The sequence below is a fragment of the Nelumbo nucifera genome, chromosome 1 (genome assembly GCF_055504915.1).
Source record: "Nelumbo nucifera cultivar China Antique chromosome 1, China Antique-T2T, whole genome shotgun sequence".
In the NCBI taxonomy this organism is placed as follows: Eukaryota; Viridiplantae; Streptophyta; class Magnoliopsida; order Proteales; family Nelumbonaceae; genus Nelumbo; species Nelumbo nucifera.
In genome coordinates this window covers 59,838,400-59,848,711 of record NC_142649.1, presented here as the reverse complement: position 1 = coordinate 59,848,711, position 10,312 = coordinate 59,838,400, and the positions used below count along the sequence as shown (strand labels likewise).

The window sequence follows — 10,312 nt, the reverse complement described above, 5'->3', positions numbered from 1 at the left end:
TTATTTTTTAACATTAACAAAAAAAATCAACTAAAATATTAATTCTTAATAGTTTGATAAATAATATTTATATTTTTGTTAACAATAAATATGTTATTATAAAATGTAAATTAAAATATCTATAAATAATTTATAAAAATATATAATCTTAACTTAAAATAAATCAAACCTATTAAAATTTTGTAAATGCATATCATATGAAAATTCATAAATTTTAATTACTAAAATAATTTTCCATTTTTAATATTTTATTTTTATAAAATTTTGAAGTTAAAAATTATTTTTTATATAAAATGTAGATTAATGGATTTGATAGATTCAATTTATATTATATTTTCAAATACTTTGTAAACAATACTTTTATTTTTGTAAATAATAAATACATTGTTATTTAATGCAAATTAATATACTAATTAATAATTTATAAAAAATTAAGATATATATATATATATGTGTGTGTGTGGATTTTATAAATTATTTTTTTCATTGATTTATAAAATACTAATTTTGAGTATTGTCCTTTTTAATTTATAGTTGAAGTTTTTGAAAATAAATGCATATTGTTTTTTATTTGCATGTAAACCTTAAATTTAATAACAATTATTTTATTACAGGTATTAACATATAATGACAAATGGCTTTGTGATTAATGTACATGCACTCTTGGGCAATGGGCATTCATCAACTTGGGTTCAAGTCACATTCCTCCCATTTTTTTATTGTGAAGTGTTGGTCGATATGCTTCTGTATCGGCGCGTATCGACTGATACTATGCAATACGCGCCGATACAGTGGCGTCTCAGACCCATATGCATGACTGGCAGGATACACCTGCAATCGTATACCGTATCATTGCAATCCAATATTAGGCGTATCATATTGACATTTTAATCCTTGGCGAAGATATATAAACCTCACAAGAATTGCAACATGTTTTGTTGTCGAGAGGTTTTACCATCTCACTAAACATCCTTGTTAGAGTCACGATCTACTTTCTCATCTTCTTGAAATTTTTCATCAATTGGGTTTTATTTTGAAAATTTGAGTAATAATAGGGGAAAAATTCAACATTTCATAATTTTTTTTCCGTTAGTATTTAACGAAGATATCAATTGTGAAAAAACTTAAGGGCACTTTAAGACAATATGTAAATAATAAAGGCAGAGTTAATAAATTTCCTAAATCATAGGGGTACTTTAAAAAATTTGCCCTTTGTTTAATAGGCAAATTTCTCAAACTACTCCTAAGTTTTAAAAAATTAACTTACTATACCCCTATTGTCTCTGACAATTGACTAAATCTTCCTTACCGTTAGCATCCGTTAACGAATGATTAAAAAGACTATTTTGCCCATCATTCTTCTTTAAATTTTTAAAATGAAACTTTTGACACCTTTCTCAGATTGCCAAGGCTTATCTCTAGACTCAAATCTCTCTCAGAAAATTTTATACGATTGATCAGTAGTAATCTTCTATCAACAAAAAAAATGATGAATCAGAAGCAAAAACACAAGTCAAATTAGGTATCTATTACCTGATTTGAGTTTGGGGCCGATTTCAGTCATTTTGGTTCGGTTAGATAATGCATACTGGTAGGGGTGGATTCAAGTCAGGCCGAGCCGAATACTTGGCTATTCGAGCTCGACTCACAGGAATAGTATCAAGCTTGAGCTCGATTCGAGCTAGAGACTTGAGCTTGAGCTCGTTTTGATTCATAGCTTACAAGTTCAAGCTCGGCTCAGTTCGAGCTCGACTAAAAGCCAAGTTATTTTTTAAAAATAAAAATTATATGTATAAAATTATTATTTTTATTTTTCAGACAAAAAATTAAGAATTATAAAAATTTATTATATATATATATGTATGTATAATAAAAATTATTTATCTAACACTAGGCTCGCGAGCCTCACAAGTAGGGGTGTAAACGGATCGAATTCAAATCGGATCAAACAATATCCGAATTTGAATCCAATTAGAAAATCTAGTATCCGAATTTAATTCGACATCCGACAGATATTGAAAATTAATATCCGAATTCGAATCCGATTAAATATTCGAATATTCGATTCGAATTTGATTAGTTAATTATTTTAGATAATTAATAAATATAAAAATAAATATTTTATTGATATAAAGTATATAAATATATAAATTATAGAAAATATTTTATTTATTGTATATAAGAATTAAATAATCGATCGAATTCGAATATTTATCGAATCGAATAAGATCATATCCGAATTCAAATCCGATTAACTATTCGATAAGAATAGGATATCCGAATTCAACCGATTATGTATTCAAATTATCCGAATTTGATTCGATTATGTCAAATATCAAATTCAAAATTGGATTTTCGAATACTGTTGACACCCTACTCACAAGCCAAGCTTCATTGGTAATCCATGCATTGACTAGCAGAGATTTTTAAAGCTGGAAAACAACAAAAGCTTGTGATAACCTTACGAGCAGCTGAAGAATTAAACATCAAACAGAAACGGCTTCAAATCATTGAAGAACCAAAAAAAATATTTGTCAGGAAGGGAAAATTTTTCTGCAGCAGGAAAAGAAACTGCAGATAACGAGGGAGTGTAATTTTGTGTAACCATGCAGAAAGTGCTGGGATTAAATTGGCATTCTTATAAGGAAGCAATGGTGTTAAAACTGGCATGGTCATTTAATTTGATGGTTTCATATATCTTAAAGTTCAGGAAACTAAAAATGAGGGATATAATGGGAGAATGGATGTTATGAACCCTCAAGCATTAAATCTTTACATGAGACCTTTTTCCTGGCCCCTTTTTATCATGTTCAGACGCCCATACCACATTTGGTCAGCAGGATCCAAGTAAAAAAATATGCACCCTTTGGCAACTGATACCTTTATCTCCTTGTTCATTTCTCATGAAAAATGTCAATTTCAAAACATTTTTTGTATTTAATTTCAAAACAATTTGACTCCAATACATGGGTGTTGATCTTTCTAAATTGGTTTGTAATACCAGATAGATGCATGAAAAAGAAGAAGTATCTCAGAATGTTACAACTCTTATGGGCGTGCACTTGAGATAGAAAATAACAAAAATGGGAGGCAATTAAAGAAAGGGGGAGAGGATAATAACATCACCTGCCAAAACATTTCAATACAGAAGATGTAATAGTTGAAGAAAGAAACTTCAGTCCAGAAGACCCACCAGGGAAGTAAGAGACAGCATAGTATATAAGCGCACTCACCTAAACAAAATTGAGCAACGATCAACCCCCATACTAGGTTAGGATATAACTAATATAGCTCTCACCACAGAAAAGGCCTAAGCACATACTTGAGAGGTAAAAATTAAAATAATTGATGAAGCCAATAAGCAAGTATGAAATAGGGAAGAAATGGATAGGAAAAAGGAAAATGAAAGACTTTATGGACAGGTGGAGAAAAAGATGGTAACACAATACCATAGTTACAAATTGTATGGCCATGAACACTTTAATACCCATATATTCCCACTAACATGAAAATAACCATCATTAAACATTAAAAAGAAAAAAAAAAAATAAGAACAGAATTGAAGGATATAAGATGGATTTAATACCTGTAACACAGAGAAGAGCACAGATAGAACGTAACTGTGAAGCACCATAGAAACATAGATGGTACCCACCATACTGCCAATGAATCCCAGTGTGAAGGGAAGCCTCTGGGGAAAAAGGACCAGATATTACAATTGCAAATGAGATTAAATTGATACTTTATTTTAAGGGTAAAATACAAAAGATCTGCCCTGTACTTCGAGGGTAGTCACTGACACTTGGGTCCCCAAACTTTAATTTGCAACAGAGATATACCCTGTACATATTCCAACACTCTGGTCCTGCCATTAGCATTCTGTCAGTTTTGAACTTTGAGGAGACCATTTTGCTCTCTCCTTTATTGCATCTCCAAAACCCAAGTTCTGAATATTTCCCATCTTCTTTCTTTTTTTTTCATTTTTTTAAGAGAGACAAAAAACAGTTGAAAGATGTAGAGCATCCACCATGAAGTTTAGAACTTGGGTTTTGGAATTAAATAAATGAGAGAGCAAAACGGTCTCAGAAAAGTTCAAAACTGATGGAATGCTAACAGCTGGAGCAGAGTGTTGGAATCTGAAAGTACAGGGTATTCTCTGTCGCAAATAAAAGTACAGGGACCTAAGTGTCACTACCTCCAAAAGTACAAGGTAGTTCCCTGTATTCTACCCTAAAAACAAACGACTGAGAGATGTTAACATGCAAAAAGAACCCAACTAAGATACCTCCTTTGATGACATGTGGGAAAGCTGATTCTTTGGACCCTTGAGTACAAAGAATGACCCAATGATGAAAGCACAACCAAGGGTAAAGCAGATGGCAAATTTCTGAGGCATCAACACCATGACCGGGAGAAACATGGTGAATGCAATGAAAATGAAGAACACTCCAGTTGCCAGCAGCAAGCCAAAGTACATAAGAGATTTTCCAGAAGGTACATTGCTAGTAGCAGACTGAAAGCTCCCAGGCAAATCTCTCACTCCTTTTGAAACCCTGTAAGTGCCAGACAGGGAAAAATTAGTCTGCATTCACTTGACAACAATCAGATTTTCCAACAAATTAAATGAATATCCCACTCAGTGCTTTAAAAGCACAAAGCACAAAAAAAAAAGTGCAAGGGGCATTTGCACCTGAGGCATGAGGTGCAAGGCACAAAAATGCAAAAAATAAAAATAAAAATAAAAAATATACATAATATATTTATTGATTAAAAATATACATAAATTCTAAAATAAATGTTTAAAAAAATCATTATCTCAAATTAAAATACATAAACATGACATGTAAAACATATTCAAAATGAAATTTTAAAATTGAGATCAAACATATAAAACATATTCAAGCATGTAAAACTCTCAATCTCTTTATTTTTTTTCCCAAATACATTACTTCAAATAGCTAACATGACAAAGCAAAAAAACAAAGCTAATGTGATGTTAAACATTTTGCTTTCCTGATTCTACAAGCCACCTTTGTACCAAGCCCCTTGAGGCAAGCCCAAACAAATCCATGTTAGGGTCTTAAATTCTTAATCCCTACAAAAAAAATATTTTAAAATTTTAATTCCTTTTAAAAATATCTTTTATTAGGATGAATAAATGAACAACATTAGCATATAGGGGGTTCTTAAAACTGCGGCGAGTGAGCGAAGCAAGTGAAATTTTCGAAAATGTGCAAATTCAAAAAAGCGCACCAGGCGCACACCTTTTGAAAATGCTACACTTTGGGGCCTAGGTGAGGCGAATACCATAAAATGCACCTCACCTCTGGAACCTAGGCACACCTTTTAAATCCTCGGTCCCACTCATTTGAAATTTCAACTTCCAACACAGAAACAATCAAACTAGGCATGAGTTGAGAAATTCCATGACTCTCCCAAGAGTTCAGATTGGGCACACAAATCCTGTTCCAGGATTTTTTTTCTACCAAGTCAGGCCATGGGGATCAGAAAATATAGAAAGCCTATTGAAAGAAGTAAAAGGAAAAGGTGAAGAGGTCTTGGTTGAATAACTTCAAGAGAGGGAGGTGGAAGTTGATGAAACTCATGTTGTGCAGGGTGAGTTAGATCTGGAGGTGAGGAAAATCCTAGGGTAATTCTACGTCAGGGGTGAGGAATTTGCAAGAAAAGTCTATAGAAAAATTGAAGAAAATGGAGGCCAATTTTCGAAGAAGAGAGGGACAACTGCAGGAGGGGATGAAGTTCTATTTGATGTTAGTCTCTTTTCTGCTCTTTCTTTTTTAGCTGTGGGAAGAGCCGTTTGAACTTTGAAGTGCAGGATGAGGTTGTGATTTTGATTTTAGAGAAGTTTGAGGGGTTTGTCATTGTAAGGGTGTTTTCAGGAGTTGCTTCTTATCCTTTTTCGGGGGTGATTTCTTATCACCTCTGTTGTACTTCTTTTTCTTCTTAATGATTTTCTTCTTTATTTATGCCAAAAAAATCCATCATTTCCAACAGTTATGTTTTGAATAATGATAAAGATCAGTATATATCCCATGCCTTTCAAGAAAGTGCATCAAATCCCACTTTACTGGAGCCACTCAACAGCAGATTTTACATCATTATGAATAGGATCAAGCACTGTGATGATAGAAAGTTTCATGGAAATCACTGCTAGGGTGGCTTTGGGTGGAAACTGCATCCCCAAGAAAATTTGTTTGAGGGGAAAAATTATTTACTTAGAGACAATTCCAGAAGTGATTAAGACTGTGAGACCTTAATTTTCAGTGGGATACAATCTGGGAAACAAGCCTGAAGCAATCTGAAAACAATTTAGAAGTTCTTTGGAGACATAATGTTCATTGAGGAAAAGATCCAGGAAACAAACTGTGTGCAGGATACAAAGTGGAATAATTAGCAGAGTATTTTGATGTAGTTGCAGAGTAACGAAGAAAATTTTATCTGAAAAAACAAAACAAAAAACAACTAGTCAACTACATTGAATTTCTGGTATGTCATTTTATTGAAGAACATGATGAAATGGAACAAAATGGCAACATCTAGAGACACTTAGAACTTATGTTGAAACCACCCATGCATAAGCATGTTGAAAGTCTAGCAGAAATGCAGAACAACTAAAAACCTGGTCTTACTTTTATTTATTGCTCTACACAATGTGATAAACATCATTACAATTTATAAGTTGACTCATTTTCTAAACCATGTAACATCATATTTTACATGTCGCATAAAAGTAGATACTTAAGATCACTTAGAAGCTTTATGGAAAGTCCTAACATTTTTTCCATCTTCAAATCCTGATCACCTTCTTCCTCTGATGGATGCAATTTACAATTTAGGGATTCACCAGTTATTGCCTAAGGAAGCAGGATTGGGATGTGCAAGATTAATTTAGAATAACTATCAATTATTCCGAATAACAATAACAAAAGAATTATTCATCAGTATAATGATATCAATAGTTTTTCAACTCCAACATTTTGCAGAATGATTGTAAACTCCAAATTCATTCCATCATGTCCATTTTTCCTTTCATATCTATGATCTACTGAACCATGTAATTAAATCTGAATTGTTAGATAGCTGACATTTTTCTCAAAAAGGGTTTCTTTTCATTTAAAATTACCTTTGCTTTAATTTTTCTTATATTATTTTCTCTTTCAATACATTGCAAAATATTAATCGTTTATGTTGCATTCTCTAGTCTTATTTCTTAAGGAATTGTTTGTGGGGGTTTTGTTTTTCAAGCAAAGGCTGCATTGGAATAAACTTCACACAGATGGTCTGAGAAAATACTATATAGGCTTGGTAAACAATTGACTTAGTGACTTTGCAATCAACCAAAATTCGGCCAAATTTTGGAAGGGGAAAACTACTTCAAAGAAATCATCCTAAATAACTAAAATTATGACATTATGCTATATTGCCAATCAAAACACTTGGAACCAGATGGTTAAATTGATGAGCCATGAACCAGCCAGCTTCAAAGCATCAAGATTCTATTCAGTTTTAAGAAAATGGATCAAGACACAATCATAACAATGACACTAACATGCACAAGCATAGTCTTTAATTCACTTCGGACCAGATGATCACACAAAAAATGCAACCCGATAAGCTTCCAAAATAAAAATAGAAGAAAATTTCTTGTCTTGTATTCTGATTTCATGTTCTAAACTCAAAATTCAACTTAAGAAAAAAAATGGCAGATGCCAAGATAAAGGGAAACTGTGAAAAGGGGTTATGTTTTTAACCATAATGAAAATCTTGCACATGGTTATCAACAAAGCATAGTAGACTAGTAGTTCTTTTACTATAAGTAATCACAAAGGGATGCATAGGACAATAATATGAAATAAAGGAAGAGGATAAAGACGTAATAATTAAACTGGCATACACAATTCTTTATTTGTAAACAGAGGGGCTGTTCTCAGCTTTCGCTCCTTCCTGGGAGCTTCTTTGTATGGTTCTGATTTCAGTCAATAAATTTACCTTACCTTTTTCAAAAAAATTAATTAAACTGGCATACACAATTCTTTATTTTTTTTTCCTAGTAGGTTAACTTATTATGGTAAGAAAATTACTTAACTCAGCATCCCTATTTTTTATTGTAGCCTCTGGGGATTTCTTTTGATGATAGATCAAAAGAGCAAATACACCAGACACCTAACGTAGGCCGGTTCCCCAGATCAGCCATTTCTTTTTCCATTTTTATGGTTTATTTTGTGGCATTTTTTATCTTCTTGCATGTGGTGTGATACGCATGTCCAACAACATAAAAATTTTGTGGCATTTTTATTTGCTTACATGGGGCCTTTGTGATACAGATGACTGATCCCTGTACCAAATGCCAGGAAATCATAGGAAGAGGGTAATCAACACAAATAGATGCCACATCTAGCAAAAGGATGTCTGAAATGATGCTTACGAGTTGCATGTTGCTTAATCTTCCTTTCTTTGACTACCCCTTCGCCTGCCATTTTGCTTTCTTAAAGAATGTCTGTATCAACATAAAATCTAGAGGCTCCTAACCAGCATCTAAATACATAGTAGATCAATTGCGTGCACTTAGTCTTACAAATGCATGTTTCATCCAAAGATGAAATTTCTCAATTCACCAGGACAAAATGAGGCACAAAAAATTGCACTTGCACAGTTGCCTTCCACCGGTTCAACTCTCAGAGATCCAGTTCAAATAGATCTATATTGAATTGTTTGAAACTGAAATTATAACGAACTATCACTGTATACGTAAAACGGAAAAGAGGGGCAAAAGAGGGAAAATATCTAAATCCAATGCAATTCAGAATTTTAGATACAGCAGCAAAACTTGGACAAAAACCAGAAATGGAAGAACAGAGAACAAGGAACAAAATGGAAACCATAAACTTGAGGAAGGGTTTCAGACTAACACGTTAAAGGTGCCGGTGACCTTCTCGTTGGCAGACTTCACTGCGGACTCGAGATCGAACCCTAGACTAGACGATCCGCTCTCTTCGGAAGCTTTGGAGGAGGCGTAGGAGTTCCAATCGGCGAGCAGAGACGAGGATTTCTGCTCGGTGCTGCTGGGTCCCCCCATGAACCAAGCTTGAGCTGTTTTATGCATAATTCAAGGACAGAAAACCAATTCTCGATTCTGAACCGGAAGCCGAAATATATTTCAATTCAATTGGTGTAGACTGTAGAAGCAGAATAGCCAATGCCCTCACGCCACGTTCGATCGTCAATGGCAATGCTGCATAATAGTCCGAGCCCGGAAGAGGATCCTGTTCTTGTTTGTATGATACGACTGATTTGTTTCCGTCCAGAGAGAGGTGGAGGAACAATTGAACATAGATAAATTGTAGAAATGATTATTAACAACATGAGAAATTACGTTAACCGGCCGACTCTAAATCGGACGGAGAATTTACAATTTAGCCCGTCTTTGGGTGATCTGTTAATTATTTAGGCTGTGTTTGGTTTCGTAGGCGTTTTATTGAAACCCTACTACATCGGTACTATATAGGCATTGGTATTTATTGCAAATAAAGCAAAATAAAATAATTTATTAAATAAAATGATAAAAAAACTGAAATGTTTTGATTTTTGTACATGAAACATTTAGGGAAATGTCAAATTCCTATTTCCCCGAATACACAAGTGTTTCTTGAAACCAAATATTGATATGGCATACTTTAATGGGTATTAATCTGAGGTAAAGAGTAAAAAACGTTAAAAGTAAAATCCAATCAAACAATAAAAACAGGAAACGCTTAAAGTAAAAAAGTATAAATAAATTTATAAACATTTAAATGAAAAAATACAAATAAACGGCCTATCCGTAAACACCCATGGAACCAAATACATACTAATTGTTAAAATAATGCTTATTCACCGGTATTTGGTGAAAATGTGCTTCCTTCAAAAGGGAATAGCATGGGTATTTTAAAAATTACTGACGGACCAAGATGGGTAAGAAAGCATTAAGTTATTAAGAATTAAGCACTTTTTTGGTGTTTATTCAAAAGGTCTTATTTTCAAGAATAAGCACTTATCAGTTTATTCCAATAAATGCTTAAAAATAGGTTTATTTTCATAAATAAGCACTTATTTATCAAACACCATGCTTATTAGTTTTATAAAACACAATTTTCCAGAGGTACTTCCAAAAAAAGCAATTTCGTAGTAGTATGCAAAAAAAATTTAAAAGTTCAAGTAATGACATATTATTCACAGTAATATGCAAAAAGAATAAAAAATAAAAAGTAAAGGCGTTCACAATAATATGCAAAAAAAATTAAAAAAATACCAA

The 10,312-nt window shown here is 33.0% G+C and overlaps 1 protein-coding gene across 1 annotated transcript; it reads right to left on the bottom strand.

Annotated features, from left to right (window-relative positions):
- Positions 1-2,900: 2,900 nt before the first annotated feature.
- Positions 2,901-9,414, bottom strand: LOC104589807 (protein transport protein sft2-like). The gene is made up of 4 exons (XM_010248247.3): positions 8,931-9,414; positions 4,286-4,553; positions 3,587-3,691; positions 2,901-3,233 (listed from the first exon to the last, which is right to left on the bottom strand). The coding sequence occupies exons 1-4, from the start codon at positions 9,122-9,124 to the stop codon at positions 3,123-3,125; spliced, it is 678 nt and encodes a 225-aa protein (XP_010246549.1). The 5' UTR covers positions 9,125-9,414; the 3' UTR covers positions 2,901-3,122.
- Between the last annotated feature and the right edge of the window lie 898 nt (positions 9,415-10,312).